This window comes from Podarcis tiliguerta (assembly GCF_965153285.1).
Source record: "Podarcis tiliguerta genome assembly, chromosome: 10".
Classification (NCBI taxonomy): Eukaryota; Metazoa; Chordata; class Lepidosauria; order Squamata; family Lacertidae; genus Podarcis; species Podarcis tiliguerta.
The window spans coordinates 21478815-21500386 of record NC_139543.1 but is presented as its reverse complement, the minus strand read 5'-3'; the positions used below and the strand labels follow the sequence as shown (position 1 = coordinate 21500386).

Sequence of the window (21572 nt, the reverse complement as noted above, 5' to 3'; positions counted from 1 at the left end):
AAGGCAAAGCAGAACCCACAAAGTCACAACAAGGAGCTTGCCAGGCGGAGGTTGCCAAAGAATAGAAGAGGCCCAGTATAAACATATTCTTACATTTGAATACAAATGTGGAAAGGCAAAAACCAATTTAAGAGTCACTCTGTTCAAAAGTCCATATTGGTTAAACTTGTTTAATGCGCTCTTTGAGGTTCTAATGAGTTCGCCTTGCAGCCTTTCCATAATCTTGTGTGCATTATTTACTTCTTTGATTTTTTATTTTTATTTTTGCATTAAGAAATCAAGTAAATGAATATAGGGAATTGATTGAGCAGAAGACCTGTGATGAAAACCAGTAAAGAAAAGTAATGTAAATGTAGGGCTGACACCTTTCCTTTTTCTTTAGTGCAAGCTGTTGAGAAGCAAAATACACAATGACTTAAGTAAAAGAATGGTGTTTCGAATGACCTTTGTTGATAATGTATTGAGCTTAAATGGTATTAAACATATTCTATTATTGGAAAGAGAGTTTAAAGCGAACAAATGTTAGTGTAATTCATCATTCTTGATAGTTGTTCGCCCCATCCTTTTAGGAATTCTACAGGCACCAATTAATTGACACTGACTAGGAAGGTACCATTATTCCTGCCTTACAGGAGAGGCAAATTAGCCACCATTAGCCATTTAAAACTAGACTAGGAGGTGGCCTTTACAATCAAGCATACATTACCCAAAGCTGTGCTTGAAGGTATGGATTCAGGTTCTTGAAAAATAACAGCCACAACAACCCCAGTCTGTTCAAGCAATGAACTCAACACATTTTTAATCCCCTATTTTAAGACAGCAACTCAATGCTGCTTTCAAGTATGCCTTCTGCTTCTTGCATGACCAGTTACTCTAGAGGTGAAAAAGAAGTGAGTAAAAAGACTTAGCAAGGGATTTTTTGGAGGGGTGTGTGAACACACAGGGATACTTCTCATGTGTTGTGGTTTAGATTTACTGATATACCTAGCATGGATCAGCAGCCCTACATGTAGTGTGCAGCAAGAGAATCCCTTCCCTTTCTGTGATCCATCAGTCTTCTGAATGGGTTGTGCTTTCAGTGTTTATTGAAGAATATGAGCCTGCCTATATTGTAAAAGTTAACAGCCATATCATTGGCAGGGTAACTTAAAAGTGTTTCTGGCTCCTCAGCTGTGTATACATGGTCTACTAACCTATACAGTTTTGGGGTGATTTTCATGTAACTTTCCTGTCACTAGATAACAAAGATCCCACTCATTGGACCAGGGTGCTCTCACGTCAATACCTGTAGCCAGTGTCTTCGATTGCCTTCCTTCATGAATTGCGGCTGGTGTGGCGACCAGTGCGTGCGGTCATCTGAGTGCACTGGGGGAAGCTGGACGCAGGAAACATGTGCGCCCAAAATTTCTCAGGTAAAGCTATCTTCTTCTTTCATTAATCCCTGTGTAATGTAGACTGGTGTAATGATAAGTGTATACAATTCTGGGCAAACTCTCATGACCTTTTTGGAGAAAAGCTTTCCAGATAAGAAGCAGCGATTTGCCAGTTCAACCCCAAGCAGGGAGTGGGTTGGAAGGCTCTAGAAGAAAAACCTACTGTGGTGGGACACATGAAGCATCACTTTTGTGATTTCCTTTTCACAAGTTAAAACATGCCCTCCAATTATTTAAATAAGATGTTCTTACACTATGGCACACCAGCACAAAATCTCTTCAGTGGGGCTTTTCCCCGCCTGAAGGAAAAAGCATTTTCAGTCTCTCTCAAATTACATTTGGGGCTACAGCACTGAGGAGAGGGTTAATCCTCTCTTGCTGCCCTCCCGCCATGTTTCTAAATGGAATCTCTACCCTCCAGACTTTTATTTGCCCGTTAGGGTAAAATACAGAAATTGAGAGAAGGCGTTTGTCAAGTTTTGCCTGGACAAAAATCCCAGTAAACTGGGTAAAGCCTGACCGGTGGCTTTTCCATACTTTGCCCTGGGACAACTTACCATGTTAGAGTTTTCATTTATGTGAACTAATTATGGCTTTCGGCATCAATATGGGAATAGGTCAGGTGTGAACATGCTGAATGACTCCCAGAGTTTTTTGCATACCAATTTAGGACTTGAAAGTTGGTGAATCTTTCTCACTTTAGATTTCTCATAATGAAGTGACTTCCTCATTCTTGGTAACAAGAGTAATTAATAGAGACTGGCTTTCTTTTCTGTTTAATTTTTTTTAAAAAATATCTAACACCATGGAAACTGGCACTGATATGCCCAGGAACCTCACCAAAATGTTGGAGAGGCTGCACCTCCACAGGGACGTATCTCCATTTGTGGTGGGAATGCCCCGAAATCCAGCTTCTGGATAGCAGTCCTACAGCAAACGAGCAAAATAACGAAACAGCTATTAGAAGTCACCCTAGAATTAGCCCTACTAAACATCTTCCAAGATAATAATGCCCATGCACACTATAAAGAGCTCATAATCCACCTACTCTCAGCAGCCAGAAACACTGAAGAGACCTGTCACGAGTAAGCATGGACCAATATGGCTGACCTGACCCAACAATCACCCCACCCCACAAACAAACCTCACTGCAGCCAACTAAAGAAAACCAACCACAGCCTGCCTCCCCAACCTCTCTCACCACCAAGAAATATATATATGTATGTGTGTATATGTGTATTTATACATATATGTGTGTTTGTGTATGTATGTGTACACACACACAAACAATAAATTAATAGAGAACCTACTCAAGTGACACTGGCATAAAACCACACAAACATATTAAATATTACCACTACAATCCTCTCTTCCCCTTCTCTTTCCCCTCATTCTTCTTCCCCCACATTACTCTGTATAATGTCTCACATCAAACGTAAAAAAGACTTTATGATTTGGAGGGGGCGGACGGAGAGAGACAATGTACATTTTTTGTGAACCAAGAATAAAATTTTGTTTAACTTTTTTGAACCTCAGTACTGAGGCTGGCTCAACGGAGCCCTGTTCCCAATGGAAGCCCTATAACGGAGCTGTCAATTCTGTCGACACATTTGGGTTGTGTATTGTTGCCCATTAAGTAAGGAGACAGCCTGCAGATTGGCCCTTAGGTAAGGGAACCTCTCTAGAAGCTGCTTCCCGTTAAAAAATATTCATGAATGCAAAAAGTGTGAGCAAGAGTTAAATTACACAAATGAGAAAAGAGCTTAGTAGCCCATTGCTGTTTTCAGTTAGCTATGGTCATTGCAAGATTTGTACAGGCTGCCTCTGCATTTAACCAAATCATTTTGCATTAAGTGTGACATAATTATGAAGGTCTAGTTTTACAGAGCGGCCATGCCACTTGTAATCCCACACGTAAACACACCAACCGTTCACTCGATATATTTGTCTCTGCTGCTCATTGTTATCGGTGTTTTTAGATGGATAAATGCATAAATAGTAGAGCCTTTGAACTACCAAACATACTTCTGTTTTGCTTTTAAAAGTGCTTAAAATAGCATCCAAGTCAAGCCCGACACAGAAAACGAATCTGTGTCAAATTTGTACCTTATCAAACTGTTGTAATCTGTGTTGAAGCAAAAGAGAAAAAGCCTATGGTGACAAGACATAGCAGGATAATGGTAAATGCATCTTTTGTAATGGATTAGAACTCAGCTGTGAATTCAGGAAGGACCAATGAACAATCCTTGCACCCTACAGTTATGTATAGATGCACAACATGAAGGGAAATCTGTCTTCTCTGAAAGGGGGAAGCTTTTACAATCACTTTAAGCAAGTGCACATGGCTTAAATGGGGTGGAAAGCAGGCCCTAAATAATTTTTAAATTATGAAGTCTGATTCATAGTTACATTAGGCCTTTTATGCACTTCAAGTAGTGTAAAACGGCCTTAGAGTGAATGTAAATCACATTTAAAACTACATTAAGGCCCCTTACCTCTGCCAGGGCAAGGGTAAGAGGACTTTCGTGTGACTGAGATGTCATGCTATCATTAGTCTGTGAGGTTAGTATGAAATTGTTCAAAGCCGTCATGTGTAATTTGGGTTTTTATGACAAAATGCAGGCATGCTTGGTATAGTCATGTTATTTTTACATGCAGGAAATGTTTTTAAAGGTATCTGTTGAGTAAGGAAGCCACTGGGGGGAAAAGTTTCATGAATACTGTATAGCAATTCTTTAAATCAAGTCCACTGTGCTTACTCAGGAGAAATTTTGCATAAAGTTAGTGAATGATGAAAAATTCTCAGAGTGCAATTGGATTGATATAAAGCTCAAGTTCATGTGCTGAATATATTTTTTTTAAAAAAATAATGCAATAAATATTATTCTCTGGCAGTGATAAATGATGAAATTTCCTAATAGCTTGTGCCACAGCATGTGTGAGTTTGTGGAACTTATTTCTAAAAGGAAGAAAAATAATGCAGCTGAGAACCTAAATCTTTATGGTCGCTAGCTGCTAAGGGAGATTTCACGCTTTGGTAGACCATGACGGTTGGCATTACTACTAAAAATAAAAAAAATAGATTATTCATCTTTGGCCTATTGCTTTACACCCATGCACATTAAATCTAGGGAAGAACTGTGTGTTTGAGGCTTTTTGCTGGTACTATCAAATCAAAGATAACCTGCTTTGTGTGGCATTTGCAATAGAATCCGTAAATCCATCCATATATATGAGGGTTTTAAAGGAACAGTGTGGTTAAAATATGCTAAGTGATACTCTGGTCCTTAAGTTAAACACAGAGTGGTAATTGCAAAGGCCTTAGTTGATGGTAATGCCCTCATTTTGCCTTTAATATGATAAGAAAAAATCCGTCATTTTGTGGTGTTTTGCCTAGTCACGTGGAACCGGCCCCAACAACAGCTATGGGTTGTTTTGGTCTTAGTGCAGTGGTCTAAGGCAATTGTAATCAAAATACAATACGCAGAAACATCCCTGCATGGAGTGACATAAAAACTGCTGCTACCATTGTAGATATCGCCCTGGGACCAAGCCTTTAGTTGGTAAAAAGGGGGGGGGGCAGAGATGGCAATCTATCCCATCAAGAGCAATTTTGTTAGTGTTTTTTAAATGCAAGAGTAGGACTCCCAGTTTGTAACCTTTGCTTTAAATAGGCCACACACTTTCCCAGAATTTTTGGTCACAGTGATCACATTCCTAGGTGTGGCAGCATTCGCAGTCAAAACGGTTTCTCTCTAAATAAGCAAAAGAAAGAAAAAAGCCCACAAGATACCTGAACTTCCCTATTTCATGTAAAATAGAAATGTACATCTATGGAAGGCAAAAATGAAACTTAATTTTATTGAAATAAAACTTGGGCTTCCCTATAAATGTTCATGTAGCGGCTATACTTGCACCTCTATGAGCAGCTATACAGTGGTACCTCAGGTTACATACGCTTCAGGTTATATATGCATCAGGTTACATACTCCGCTAAGCCAGAAATAGTGCTTCAGCTTAAGAACTTTGCTTCAGGATAAGAACAGAAATCGTGCTCCGGCGACGCGGCAGCAGCAGGAGGCCCCATTAGCTAAAGTGGTGCTTAAGAACAGTTTCAGGTTAAGTACGGACCTCCGGAACGAATTAAGTACTTAACCTGAGGTACCACTGTACTTGTTTGGCTTGGGAAAATCTCTCGAAATGTCTCTTGGTGCTATTTTTCTAGAAAAAGAGGTGCTGGGAATCACCATGAGCGCCTCCTTTCATGGTGGCATGATGGCAATGGCGCCCACCTGAGTAGGTGCTGGAACTGAGTTCCAGTGAGTTCTGGCTGGGGGAGGGGGGGGAAGCCTGACTTGTAATTATTTAGCAGCAGTACTTAATATTAACATCACCCACGACATCACCCCACCAGCTGCCTTCATACACTGCCGTCACTGCCTCTCCCCCCACCCCTTCACCATCCCACCACCTGCCACCCTTACATACCGCCTTCCCCCTCATCTTACCACTGGCTGCCCTTACTCATTGCTGTTCACCACCACACACACATGCGCCACACACGCACCTACATCCAGAAGCAGCACCAGAGGAGTAGGAGAGCACGGCACAAAAAACACACACATCTTAGGGGGTTTTGTGTTCTTTTGGTTCCTGGGAGAATGCGGCAGAGGCAGTGCCTGCGGAGGAGGAAGCGGAGGGAGCCAAAAAGGGACATCTAGGATTGGCATCTGAAGCTGGGGTGGCTTCTGTAAATCCAGGATGTCCTGCTCATTAGCATGGCTAAATAATAGCAATAACAACAATAATTTAAAGTTATACCCCACCCATCTGGCTGGGGTTCCCCAGCTACTCTGTGTGGCTCCCAACAGATTAAAAACAGAATAAAGCATCAAACATTAAAAACATCCCTAAACAGGGCTGCCTTCAGATGTCTTCTAAAAGACAGATAGTTTATTTCCTTGGCATCTGATGGGAGGGCGTTCCACAAGGCGGGCACCACCACTGAGAAGGCCCTCTGCCTCATTGTCATTGATAGAAGATTTTGCAGACCAACAAACTCTAGAGTCTTGTTTACACAAGGGAGAGTAATATAAGACACTGAGGAAATACGGCATATACATAAAGATGACTCTGGAGTAGATTCCAAATGGACTTTAGTAGGCTCTGGATTTAATTCATTGTCTCATTTTCCCTAGGATCAATTGTTTCACTATTTATATGGTTTAATTTGTGCAGCATGTTCACAATACCTACTCCGCCCTTGGCATTTCATTTCCTAAATCCTTCTAGCATTAAGCCAAGTCAATAAAGTTTAAATGAAATGTGCCAGTTCCTTTTGGATGTTCAAAGGGTACAGTAACCTGAGTATTTTACTAGAAATGTCCTTTTCAGATGCAACATGAAGAAGCAGGATTCATGATGAAAGACACAATTGTGCTGCTTCTTAGGAATAAAATAACTCTCGCTATAAAATATTAAGCCAAAGTCACTTTAGTAGTTCCATCACAAGCATAAGTTAATTCTTTTGTTCTCTAGCCCGGGGGCTTGAATGTTTGCAAACTCAGATGCTATTGTTAAAAGTCTATATATGCCTTAAAAGCATTGTCAGATTTTTATTGACAGTGCCTTGCTGAAATTTGAACAACTTCCATAGTATTCATATATTTTTCCCACCATTGTTATATTTACAACACAATTTACAATATATAGAAGGTTGTGGGAGGGGGAAGAGCACTTCCTTTTGGGATTGTCACTACATTGCTGCAAGGTAGTTTATTTTTAACTTGAAAATGTAGAAGTAACCAAATGATATCAATTCAGCCAAAGCATTGTAGAAGCCCTGCTAATTCTGTGGCTCCCAAGGCAATGTTTGATTTAGATGTCTTTGAAGCTATCATCTCCATGAATTCTTGCCTTTTCATCACGTTGGTGAAATAAGTTGCTGATATTCTTTTATTCACTATCTTACTTCTAATAAAATAAGTGCATTGTATTCTTCTACATACCACAAGAAAGACATAAAAGACAAGCTAAGGGGGTATTAAAAAGACTATTACAATGCAGAGCTTGTTCAGTGCCCCTAAACATAATAATTCAGAGCTTTCGAGCAGTGGCTGAGTTATTTATTGCTACTGTCTGAGAATGCTCATACTGTGATGAATGAAAGGTGAGGAACAATTAAGATAAAGGGTAGGGTACTCTCCAGCAGAAGAAATTATTTTCTCCCATTATTTTCCCCTTTGAAAAACACCTTCAAAGCCCATCAGAAATCCTAAGTGTGTTACTATTTTTTTTCCTTTTCAGATTTTTCCAAACAGCACAGCTTTTGATGGTGTAACAAGACTGACCCTGTGTGGGTGGGACTTTGGGTTCAGCAAAAACAACAAGCTGAATCTTAAAAAAATGTCGGTTCTTATTGGGGGACAGCAGTGCATTCTGGATGTCAAAGCTAGCGACAAAAACAAGTAAGAGATCAACGCTGTCTTTATAAGCAAGTATCACGAGGCACATGGGTGATGGAAGACACCACCAAATAACTTGTGCCATGCATTCTTTGGCCGTCTGTCACTGAAGTGTGATATTCAGTAGTAAATGTTGGTGGGTGGCAAACTGTGTCACTGGAAGATGGTCCAACCCACCAGCTCATAACTCTAACTCTGTCAATAGTTCTCAGTAGCACTTTATTTATTATTATTTACATGTGTTTGTTGTCTGTTAACCTAGTTCTGTATAGCATGAACTGCCTATTTCATATGAGTGCCTTTTTTTTATTTCAGTGGGGATTAAAAATATTTAAAGGTCTGTTACTAACATACCCTGCCAAATGTAGATTCCCAGCCAATTAGCTAGCCATGTGGACTGGCTCTGCACCAGCCTCAGTCATTAATCTGGTGTACCAATATACAGTATCTAGAATGTGGAGGTAGGAAATGTTGACCATGTCTACAGCATGGCAGTCCAACCTCTCAGACCAAAGGCTGTCTCAGCGGAGGATGGGAGCTGGCTGCCACAAACCTTGATCTGCAGCTCACATCTCTCACTTCTGCTTACACAAGCCGTCCTTTGTTTGAGGATGAAAACTACCAATAAACTCTGGTTGTAGTACAGTGCTGGGCCATAAAGGAGGAAGAGGGGAAATGTCATGCTCCATAAAGGTAAAGGTAAAGGGACCCCTGACCATTAGGTCCAGTCGTGGCTGACTCTGGGGTTGCGGCAGTCATCTCGCTTTATTAGCCAAGGGAGCTGGCATACAGCTTCCGGGTCATGTGGCCAGCAGGACTAAGCCGCTTCTGGCGAACCAGAGCAGTGCACAGAAATGCTGTTTACCTTCCCGCTGGAGCAGTACCTATTTACCTACTTGCACTTGACATGCTTTTGAACTGCTAGGTTGGCAGGAGCAAGGACCGAACAACGAGAGCTCAACCCATTGCAGGGATTCGAACCGCCGACCTTCTGATCGGCAAGTCCTAGGCTCTGTGGTTTAACCCACAGCGCAATTTGGTCTCTAGTACCCCTGCATAGCAGTGAGAGCTGCTCCATACCCTGGCTCTCCAAGGGGGCAATGGCAGTGGTAGCATTTGGTTGTTTGGAAAGACTCACAGCCGCTTTTCTTCTGGGTGACTTCTGAGAGCTTCAAAAAAAAAAGGTCTGCGAGTTGGACCACCTTGGACTACAGAGTCCTCAACAGCAGAACCCATGCATCTCCTCTTGGGAAGAGATGTCGCTGCTACATCATAGACAGTTAAAGCTGACAGTTAAAAACATTACTGTAGCACCATTGGAAAAAACCCAGCACAAATATATAGTTCAGGTCCCAAACTAGTTCTGTTTGGTTCCTGTCAATTCTTACAGTTGGTTCCAATTAGTACTTTAGGATAACAGAAAGTGACTATTAACAGCTACTTCTGAATTTACATCTTTAACATTTTACCTTTTGGGGTTGTGTTCTGGCATAGCTGTAAGGATGATGTCATTAAAGGACTCGTTTTCTTTGAGTGGCTCATACAAGCCTCATCATATCATTCCTTTAGATAAATCTCTGATAAAGCTGTCCTAACACGTACTTTTTGTGATACTCTTGGGAACACCCAAGGAAGTTTTTCTTACCACTATAATATCTGTTAGGGCAGAGCTCTTGTAAGAGACAAGTTTTGTTGATCTTTCACCCACTGGTTGGAACAAAATATATATTAAAAAGCGAGTTTACATAAAAACTGGAATGTGTTCTCATCTCTCTCCCCCTCCAAGTCAGAGGTGCATCACAAATTATTGGCAAAATATCTACAGCTTCAGGACTATCTATAATTACTGATTTAATAAAATAATAAGTTAAAATTATGCATCAGGGAAAGCTATAACAACTTTAAAAAACGAAGATTATTAGTATAAGTTTGGGTGATTCTTTTATATTTATAACATAATTAGAAAGAATGTCTTTGCTTTGTTGTTGAAGGTTGGAGTGCACACTTGGCGATGTAACGAATGCACGTTTTAATGTATCAAGCGTCGTTTCAAATGGACAAGCTAATGCCACTTTCAATACCTTCTCTTACGTGGTAAGTGTTAAAAGCAAGGACGAGAAACATTTTTCAGCTTGAGGACTGCATTCTCTTGTGAGAAACCTTCCAGGGGGCATGGATGTGATGCGTACCTTTGCTTAGCAAGGCCATGAAGAAGACAAGAGATTTCTATGCAGACACTCCTAACACTCGTGTTGCTAACCTGCCTCCTGGTAAGAAAAAAGCTCTAACACAGTTTACAGTCCAGCTAGACAAAAGCACTAGAGTACGGTGCAGAGCAGGATTGGTGAGGGGGGTGCTGAGGTAGGGCATGGCCTAGGGAGGGTCTCGAGGTCCAGTCCTGGAGGGACATTTGGCCCCTGGACCTCTGGTTCCCCACCCATGTGTTAACCGTTAAAAAAGTTACTTCTTATTATTAAGTATGATGACCTCATTATACATGTTTTCTTTTAACATGATTCTTAATTTTGCCTTTTTTTTTTTTAATTAACAAGCTGTATTCTTTTTACTTGACAGGATCCCATAATAAGAAGCATCTCACCCACTTATGGTCCAAGATTTGGTGGAACGCTGTTGACTTTAACTGGGGAATACCTAAGCAGCGGGAACTCTCGAGAGATTTATGTTGGTAGTAAACAATGCAAATTGACAAGGTATAACGTGAAACCATGTTTTCAGTGTTGTTAATGTACAGGCTGTTGTTATTTTATTAGTACTGTTCCATTAGATTTATGTTCCGCCCTTCAACCCAAAGTGACCAGGGTGGTACATGAAAAAACATAAAACATATAAATCAAAAGCAGCAATATAAACCAGTATCAGAACTCGGAAGCATTAAGATAGAAAGAATCAGAAATCTCAAACTTTATTTACTGAATTACTTAATCACATATTGTCTGTATATCCAAGAAGAAAACAGTGCATTATTATTTTCTCAGCAGGAAGTTAACTAGTGAATATAGACAATCTGTGAGCCTGCTTTGTGTAAGAGAGGTCTGTGTATTGCAGAGACCCCAAAACATTGCATTTCTGTTTATCTATCCCTGTTTTTCTTACTTTTTGGCTGATGGATGTCTAGCCTCACACACTATCTATGGTGGTGGAAACATCTTTCCCTCACTCTAGTGTTCTCTCCCAAGTGCATTTTTTATTAAGAACACAATATGAGTCCTGCTGCATCAAGCCCACCTAGTTTTGCATTCTGTTCTCACAGTGGCTGGCTAGATGCCTATGGCACCTGACATTATTTTCCAGCAGGAGTGGAAAAACAGCCATGCATTTGTGTGGAAGGTACACATAGGAATATGCGGGAGGGGGCTACCTGTGCTTGGTGAACCTAGTGTCAGGGGTGAGGAACGAGTTTTGCCTCCTCGAAGTTGTGTCCCAAACTGCAGCCTGCTTACTTTGTTTCCTGAAGATGCTCTGGGTACCACCTTCCCACAGTTCCATTTTTAAGTCGGGCTAGAGCAGGGGTCAGCAACCTTTTCCAGCCGTGGCCCAGTCCACTGTCCCTCAGACCTTGTGGGGGGCCAGACTATATTTTTTTGGGGGGGGGATGAACGAATTCCTATGCCCCACAAATAACCCAGAGATGCATTTTAAATAAAAGCACACATTCTAGAAGAAGAAGAAGAGTTTGGATTTGATATCCCGCCTTTCACTCCCCTTCAGGAGTCTCAAAGCGGCTAACATTCTCCTTTCCCTTCCTCCCCCACAACAAACACTCTGTGAGGTGAGTGGGGCTGAGAGACTTCAAAGAAGTGTGACTAGCCCAAGGTCACCCAGCAGCTGCATGTGGAGGAGCGGAGACGCAAACCCGGTTACCCAGATTACGAGACTACCGCTCTTAACCACTACACCACACTGGCTCATCAAAACTACTCATTCAAAAACACCAGGCAGGCCCCACAAGTACCCCAGAGATGCATTTTAAATAAAAGGGCACATTCTACTCATGTAAAAACACGCTGATTCACAGACCGTCTGTGGGCTGGATTTAGAACGTGGTTGGGCCAGATCCGGCCCCCAGGCCTTAATTTGCCTACCCATGAGCTAGAGTATGATTCCAGAGAATGTTGGTAGAGTCTGATGGAATGTTGGAACTATATTTACACACAGAGAAATGCAGTTCATACTAAGTGTGCTAATGTGTTTTAGCCTTCCTGTTCCACTTTCTTCCCCTTTCCTTCTGTTTGCTTCTTCATTTTGATTTCTGTTTGGGAACTGGCATTGTGTAATGGATGTGCTAAACTCCAAAAAGTTTCAGAGTTTAAGCCACAGTGTCCTCCAAACTGGGAAGTGGTGGCTTAATTTCAGAACTAGGATATCAAGTTAGGGGGTTGTAGCCAATGTTATGTAATTTAATGACTAACAGGCCCATTAATTTCAATGAACTTACTCTTAAGTGGGACTTGGCTAGTTTTAGAAAATATGCAGCATGTATTTTCCAATAGCGATTATAGCAAATATTTTACCCTGTGGATTCTTCTTGTGCAGAGTGTCTGATAATACCATAGAATGCTACACTGCTCCGGAAAGAGAAGTGTCAGAGTGTCATGTCAGAATGAAAATCGATTCAGCGGTTCGTTCAGCGGGTCATTTTACATACAGAGAAAACCCTACTGTTTCTAAAATTTATCCTGCCAAATCCTTTCTTAGGTGAGTGAAATTTCCAATAAATATGTTCATAGGAATGAATGAGCAAAGAGTGGCACAGCTTACCAAATCTCCCAAATGGATGTGCATTTTTATTCCTAGGTAATATGCCAAGCAGTTTTATATAATTTGGATTCCACTACCTTCCCTAAAAATGAAAGGGGTTTTATTGATAATTAGAAACCCTAAGCCCATCATGCTGTTACAGTCTCCGTTCACACATATTGGCGGCATATGGCTATTATGCTAACTAGTGCTTTAGTGCTATGTGAATTAGCCTTTTGAACTTGCACTCCCCCTCGCATGCCCCTTCTCCTTTGGTGTAGCCATGAAGAGCTTCTACTTCAGTTTTAGATAAACTGTAGTTTAGCATATCGTCTGAATCCTAGACTGCGGTTAACCTGAGCTATGGTTAGTAGAAAAGAGGTCAGCTTCATAAACTAGGGGTTGAAGTTGACTTGCTTCATCTAACCCTAGCTGAGATAACCACAGCCTGTCCAGGTTTGCACAACACAGTAAGATGTAGTTAATCTAAAAGAAAAGTGAATGTTTTCGAACATCTCATGACCAAGCTGGAGAGTAAGAGGAAGTGTGTGAGCCTAAGCCCTGCATAAGCTCAGTCTCATAACACTAACTATAGTTTAGCATTATGTCCGAATGAGGCGTCTCTCTCGCACTCACACAAACATATGAGAGCCAAAACATTTTTCACCTGAAGTGAACCACAGAATAGTGCCTTACCTAGCCAGGAAAGAAGATCTACATCAGGAACAAGGTGGGGGAAATCAAATCAACCTTACGCAGTGGTTGAAGTGGGAATCAAAGGCCACTGTAGGGAGTAAAGGGGACTGCTCTATATAGGTAGGGTTGCAGTTTATGATTTCGTCTTCATTTCTTTCACAAGGCCATTTTTGATCTGTTGAGTCTAAATAACATATTGATATTTAAGAAAATGAAAATACTGGTGTGCATTTTGAATTGGTATTTGTTTATATGATTATTGTTTCAATTTCTTTTTCTCAGTGGTGGAAGCACAATTACAGCTCAGGGGATCAATCTGAATTCAGCACAGGCTCCAAAGATGGTGGTAACCGTCCCTAAGCTTGGCAAGAACTTTACTGTGGTAAGTCTGTAGCACAGGGGTAGACAACCGAAGGCCCTTGGGCCGGATGCGGCCCAATCGCCTTCTCAGTCCAGCCCATGGTCGGTCTGGGAATCAGCGTGTTTTTACATGAGTAGAATGTGTCCTTTTATTTAAAATGCATCTCTGGGTTATTTGTGGGGCATAGGAATACGTTCATTCCCCCCCCCCCCCAAAAAAATAGTCCGGCCCACTACATGGTCTGAGGGACAGTGGACCGGCCCACGGCTGCATAGCATAAGTGCTAACTTTAGATTAATATGTGCATACCTTCAAACTGAGCATGCAGCACGATCCTGTGCAAATTTACGCAGAAGTAAGTTATACTGCGTTCATTGGGACTTATCTTCAGGTAGCTGAAGATGCATTTAAAAATTTGAATTGTTTGAGATGTTGATTTTTATTCTGCATATCTCTATATATCTTCTAGTTTCTGGTTAACTGACAGAACGATGCAGCCTTTTGCATTAAAGATGACAGCAGCTAGTTGCATTGGGAGGCTTAGCTTTCTTTAAAGTCTCTAAAAGGGTTTGATGGTGTACTTGGGCAAACAGGCATCACAGTGCAGGCCTATATGCCAGCTGAGCTTTCAAATACCACAAAATATATTAAGACCAGCCAAGCATGTAGAAAAATTCTTTGTCATGTAGGCTGCATTTTATTCTTGTTGGAGAAGTGCCATTGTCGTGGAGAAGTGCGTATATAGTATAGGGAAATTGAAGCCTGCATGGGTGGAAATACATGTGTGAAGTTGGTGTTCATGTTGACCTGACGCCTGTTTCTAGTTTCCCAAACTATGTTTTAACAAGGCAGGATCATTAACATCCGAAAGAGCCCTTTCAGTGTGTGCAACCACCACCACCCCTTTTCTGCATTAGACGTCCACTTGTCGTCACTGTCATTTCCTTCACTCTTTCATTCCTGGTGAAACTGGAATGCTCAGGGTCACATGACAGATCTTAGCTTAGACATCTTAGCAGTTGGATGCATCTGTCTAGGCCAAACACTATTCCTTTTTATTTCCGTCTACCTTTTTCCAAGCCTGTTATTGATCACCTAAATCTTCCCATTCACATTGTTAGGCATCCATGCTTTAGATTCTCTGTGAAAGGCCATTTATCCTCTGAGCTGCCATGATGGTTGAGATGCTATAACATGCCACCTTTTTACCCCTTGCTTTTATCTGGGTCAGCTACCAGCTACCCTAAAGCACACAGATCTTCTTCCACATTTATCCTGTTGTTGCACAGGTTTCTTAAAAATCAAGTTAGATACTGGAGTTCAGGTTTTATTGGCCATGGCTTGCTTTCATTCCCTCATAGGTCACAATTAGGGTTGAGGCAAGAATACATAGGCCTTCATATTGTAAGCCATGTGAATTTTTGAAGGTTTCCTTCTTTCCTGCAGCTCACTTAAATGCTATACATATTTCAGTAGTACCCAACCTTTTGCAAATACATATATATATATATATATATATATATATATATATATATTACAACAAAGAATAAATACTGCCTGAAATACAGTGGAAACATTCAAGGAGAACGTCTTTTAAAAGCGAGATAAAATAGGTGGTATGTTAATTTAGTCTTGATCAGATGGATTTGGAATTTTTTTTTTATTACAGATTATCAATGCAGTATTTCATGAAAAGCATCACATTTTTCAATTTCTAAAATCAATTTCAGAGTAAGAATGTCATGTCAAATTACCTAGCAATAAGGGCACAACAAATGCAATTTCTCTTGACCTTCCCAATCAGTCACATTGCATCACCACTAAAGAGTATTATTAGATTTTTTTTTTTTTATCGTTCTCTGAAAGCATCCTTTTTTTGAGACTGGCCTGATAAAGTAAAGAGCTATAGACCCTATTCTAATAGATGCCCACAAACTAGGTTATAAGTGTCACTGTTATTAATTTAAAAGACATTGGTACTCTGAAGTAGATTAGATGTGCAATGAATTTACGTTAATGAAATCAGTATGATTACCAGGATCTGTTCTGATGTATACAAATGCTTCTGTGTATAATCACCTACATATAAAAAATAGGAATATAGGTATCTTTTAAAGTAGTTATTAATGAAAAGGGATATAATTGTCTGAGGCCATTGCAGTAAAAATGAATGTAGTTACATGCTTAATCTATGACTTGCTGGTATTACAGTGGTGCCTCGGGTTAAGTACTTAATTCGTTCCGGAGGTCCGTACTTAACCTGAAACTGTTCTTAACCTGAAGCACCACTTTAGCTAATGGGGCCTCCTGCTGCTTCCACACCGCCGGAGCACAATTTCTGTTCTCATCCTGAAGCAAAGTTCTTAACCTGAAGCACTATTTCTGAGTTAGCGGAGTCTGTAACCTGAAGCGTATGTAACCTGAAGTGTATGTAACCCGAGGTACCACTGTATTTCATTCTATTTAATGTAAACGGAATGCAACATATTTACATGCACACTCCTATGCATGCTTACACAGAAGTCAGTCCCACTGTTTCAATAGGGTTTACACCCTATGTTTATGATTGCCAACACAAGCCTTTAAGCACCTTTAACTTCAGTTGGTACCCAGATTGCACCTAGTGCCTGCAATCTGCATGTGCTCCCTTGAGGCATACATATAGCTCATCATAAAAGATCTGTGCAAGATTATGGAACAATATATGTTTTCTTGTTAATAAGGCTTGGTCCACACATGCCACAGAATTGAGTGGGGGAATTACCTGCACTCTGCAGCTTGGGGAAAATAACTTAATTTTTAATGAATGAATGAATGAATGTTCTATTATGGTTTTTTTTAAATGGCTTTCAGATAGAAAACCAGCACAGCAAACAGATGACTGAGCTAAACCTTCTATTTCGGCACTAGCCTGGTAGCCATAAGCAAGAAGGAATTCTTGCAAGTGCATGGAATTCAATGCATCTGAGAGAACTGGCTGGCAAAGGAGGACCAGAGTACTCTGTTCCTACTCTGTGCCCAGCATAGAAATGCAGTCAACTGCTGCTAGAAGGACAGAGGTGTTTGTTCCTCTTCTTGCCAGCCTGCAGTGGGAGTAAGAAGAATTGCAGGCTAGTAACTTTTATGGACTTGTGCTTATATTTACAAAGCTGGCTAAGCTAGGATTTTTCTGGATAACATTAAAAAGTGATGACTCCCACCTGCAGGCTAAGCAGTACTGTCCTTTATATTACCTTGTTCTGCTGCACATGCAGACCTGACCTAAGGACAACACTGGACCTCTCAGAGATGCTGGGTTTTGAGAAGAAGGTGTGAGGGTTCCTGCAGAATCTCTGAGCCCTCGCACCTCCTTCCCAAAGCCTGGCGCCTCAGATGTATGATTTGCAATACTTTAGGTGGACAGTGGGGAAGAAAACATTCCCAGCTGCTGCCAGTTTTGAGTTTGAGATGCCCATAGCATTTTTGCCAGTAGTCTGGAATGTTTCTTCCATTGTCTTAACTAAATTCCATTGCTGGGTTATTTTTCTTTCCGCTCCAGCCTTCAACGGAATGAAAGACCACAGTCCTCAGCCATGGACTATTTGTGCTGTATTTTCACGTGAAAAATGATGCAACTGGGCCAGAATTTTCCATGGGCATACAAACCAACAGCCTCCGATTAATTCTAGAAATGCTTTTTTGTACACATGAGTTTAGATAAAATGGCAGAGGTTTAGAGTTCTATGAGATAAACTGTGTGTTTTTCTGGAAGATCTTGGTCTGATCTCTTGACTTCTTCTTTTTAAATAAATGCATCATTAGGGAGTGGCTGCTAATCAGATTGGACAGAAGCTCCAGGCATTTAACCCCTTTCCCCCCATGCTGTTTTCTAAATGCAGATCTCTCGGTCACAAACTGACATATGTGCAAACTGCTATTTTCTCCATGGGGGGGAAACACAGGCACTTGCATTTCCCTCAGCAGATCAAATAGCAGCTTGATGTGTTTGTGTGCTTTAGACTGCAGAAGGAGCTAAAGCCCTCCACCCCTCCATGCTACTACTTCATCCCAATAACTTAATACACCACTGCCCACAACTCCTGCAGCTGCATTTAATAAAGGAAGATTGATCAATTGTGGTTATCCCAGCACAGTATGTAGTTTGGCCCTGAGTCAGCCAGAAAGCACACCAGAATTTCTAAGCTGGCAACAGAGTCTGACAGAGCTACTGCAACATGCATTCTATTTTTTTATGCATGCTTTGCACTTGTGCAAATTCGTTATAGGCTCATTTCCCCAATTAGATTGGGGTTGGGGGGGAGAAATATACATATGACACTTGACTGTCAACTCTTGACTATCGTCTCGGTTCCCTACCATTTATCATACATAAACAACTTGCGTGTGTATGTGCTTGTGATCCAGCATTGCAGTACAAAGACAACCGCTTTAACTGTCAATAAATCAGTCAGTCAGTCAGTTTTATTGCACATAGCCAAAGGCTGCCGCAATGTACACAGAACCATTCAACAGTTAAAAGGAAATATGCTGGATTAATACAAAAAACTTAAAACACTTATCAAAACATTACCTACTCTAAACAGAGCTATAGAAGTACCTTAATATACAGGTTAAGGCTTTAAACAATAAAAATTATAGGCTAAAATCACCACATGGCCACTAATACATTAAAAATAATGTTAATTAATACAATGTACAATTATATTCGGAGTTTGGTGATAAAGATAGAATATAGCTTGATGTAGGTAGGGTCAAATAAATTCATCTCCTTTACAGTTGGTCACAGAAAAAATATATAGCTACATTTGGGTAAAACGAGACTAAAATCCTCTTCTTCCTCTTTCTTTCTTTCTTTCTACATTCCCATGTGTTTTAAAAGTACTCCTCCTTACATTGCAGACTTGGCCATTTGAGCAATTTCTTATGGGTCTACTTCTTGCAGGTGCGGGTTGTGCTATTTGCTTCTATGGAGCTGTCAGATCTTGAAATAGAGACCTATATTTTTTTCTATTGAAACAAACATGGAAATCAACAGGTTTAGAAGCTCAGTGTGTACTGAAAGTGGGCACATGGTTTTGTGTTAATGTGTAGGATCTCATTTAAGCATCCATCCCTTGGTGCATAAAGAAACCTGTACCAGTGGAAATAAGACCAGAATTTACAACTTCCCAGAGTTTTCAACATAAGAACCATTTCCCAAGATGGTAGGAGTATTGGACACTGTAGCTGGACATAAAAGTAGAAGACAACGCTGAGTGTCCAAGACACACATCCATAGACTTACACACACACACACACACACACACACACACACAGAAAGAGAGAGAGAGAGAGATGCCCCTAATATAATTTGCTTAAGCCCAGTTTATGTAACATCACTTGGTGAGTGTTGCAAAGTATGTCCATGATTAGAATTAACCTTACAATTTTTTTAAGTGAGTGTGAAGTTTTATAATGGAAAACTTATATTGCTGCTATGTTTAAAGGATATGCAAGCTATAATTGGGACAATTCTCTGAAAGCAGAAATCAACAAAAAGTTGAAGTCATATAAAGTGTTGTGATACTCAGTTGTCTACTTACTTTTCCCTCTTATTATTTTAGGAATGTAATCATCGTTCTAATGCTGAAATGATCTGCTGCACAACTCCGATGCTAAGATCCTATAACCTGACACCACCTTTTGTGACAAAAGTATTATTCATTTTTGATGGAGTCATCTCACCTGTGTTTAATTTTGATTATGTGAATGACCCGGTCTTTACCATTTCCTCAAAACCAGTGGTGATTTCCAAGGGAAACCAGAATATAGTGATTAAGGTAAGGGCTATTTGGTTTTAAATGTGGTAAATGAGCTTGCCCATGTCGCCCCAAAGAATTCTGGGAAACTTGTCTGGAACCAATGGGGATCTGAAGCAAACAACAATGTGGACCTAATTTTGACTGGCATACGGATGGGACAAGATGTAATAAGCTTGGGTTAAATTTAGGTTTTCATGTATATTTAGTTTCTGTCAGTGCTTCATGTATATTTTGTTTCTGTCAGTACCAGCACCATCTTTTTTCTAGAAGAAAAGTACCGGTTTAAAGTGTGGCGCTTATGTAACAACTTCATAGTGAGTATTGGTACCTTTTTTCTGGAAGAAAAGCACTGGTTTCTGTTAACAGACATGCATATGCCTGTAAAACAGTAAGGAATTTGGTTATATTTTTACAAGTGCTTGCCCAAGAAGTTGTGTTGTTGAGTAGCAATACACCTTTAAACCAAGATTGGCTCAGGTCTAGAACTCTGCTGTCAGTTATAAGGACCCGCTGGCTTTTCTTTTTTTAAAAAAAACACCACATTTCTTTAAAAAGGTTGCTAAACAGTTTTACATCCCAGGAAGCAGACTTTAGCACTGGGCAGGACCACTAGTAATTGTGAGTGGGACACGAGGCAGAAATGAACAAATTCAGACCAATTGTTGGGCAATTGGATAAATGAAGCCTGGTAGATTTCACTGAAAATTTGGCATGTGATAACTAAAACTGATCCTCGTTTGTGTTTGCTTTCCTCCAGGTTAAGGAGCAATGTCAAGCCTTACCCATGTTTGTGCCTTTGTCAGCAATTTTGTAGTTGTAAGCAATTTCAGCACTTAATCATGAATAACTCCCTACAGACTTCTGAATATAGTTCACTTTGGCCAAATATAGTTCACTTCCAAATATAGTTCACATGTGAACAGTATGTATCCTGCACTAAGCTCTTGCACTAGTGTTAGGTACGTGTTTTAAATATCAGTGGTAAGTCCCTACTTAAAATGAGAAGTGCATCATAGGGTAAACTATTATTCAGTATCCTCCCCCACAAATCAAACTCTTAAGTGAGAGGCACTCATAAACTATAGGCCAGCTTTTGAGAACTTGTGTTCCTTCTGTCAAAAGGTCACTGTAGGCCGAATTGGCAGCATTCTGAGCTTTATACACACACAGAAAAAAAACACCAGAGACAAGTTTACATGCCTCATAATCACGTTTTGTCATCCAGTAATTAAGCAAGCACAGCATGAAATTAAATGAGCGCTTGGTTCAGTGAACAAACAGTTCTTAGCAAACCAAAATTCTTTTATCTGTTTTCTTAATTAGTGTCAGAAGAATAGAGGAGCCTTTATCACTTGGTTTTTCAGTAAAACTAATCTAATGCGGCACATTTTCCTTTCAGCAAGTGAACATACTCGGACCAAAAGGTTCTTTTTACCTCACTCAAAGAGAACAGGGTACTTTATGCCACCGCCACAACTTGAAGAAAAAAAAAAATCCCACAGCTCTTAGGCAACTTATCTGGACTGTTGTTTTGGTTTTCAGCGAAGAATTGCAAAAAGTCCATGATAGAAATCCCTATCTTAAAGTCTGTCTTTGTGACTTCAGATAAAGTCAGGCTGACATAAGGTTGCACATGGAACCCCAACATGCATCTTCTACCTGTGCTTTAAAAAAAACCCTGATCTGAATTGTTCTGTCCTCTGTCAACTTACGATTTGGGTTCTGAGCTACTCTGCAGAAAATGAAGCTCTGTGTTCCCCATTCACTCTTACGGGGAATCTAAAAATTGCTATAACTTTTATTCCTTCTTGGATAAGCAGATACAGAATATCTGCTCACATGGGGCTCTTTTGGGGGGGGGGGGTGTTTGCCGCATGGCGTGGCTGCCATTAGTCCTGGGAGGCTGCCATCTTCCTGTGTGGCTGGGGGAGGGGATTGTCTCCTGGTGCCACCTACCCCGTCCACACTGGGCCTTCCATTCTGGGCTGGCCTTGCCTGCAAGGCCACTCAGAGGCAAGGACATGGAGGCTGTGCCCTTCCTGCCCCTGGCATATTTAAA

At 40.6% G+C, this 21572-nt stretch overlaps 1 protein-coding gene across 4 annotated transcripts in view; it reads left to right on the top strand.

Moving 5' to 3' along the window:
* The window catches only part of MET (MET proto-oncogene, receptor tyrosine kinase), a 97113-nt gene that overhangs the window by 49493 nt on the left and 26048 nt on the right, over positions 1-21572 (top strand). For all 4 annotated transcript variants that reach the window (XM_083399336.1, XM_083399333.1, XM_083399335.1 and 1 more), the window contains exons 5-11: positions 1239-1412; positions 7740-7900; positions 9889-9991; positions 10472-10608; positions 12452-12613; positions 13634-13733; positions 19316-19531. In XM_083399336.1, the coding sequence (XP_083255462.1) occupies positions 1239-1412; positions 7740-7900; positions 9889-9991; positions 10472-10608; positions 12452-12613; positions 13634-13733; positions 19316-19531 (1053 nt within the window). The remainder of the gene's footprint in view (positions 1-1238; positions 1413-7739; positions 7901-9888; positions 9992-10471; positions 10609-12451; positions 12614-13633; positions 13734-19315; positions 19532-21572) is intronic.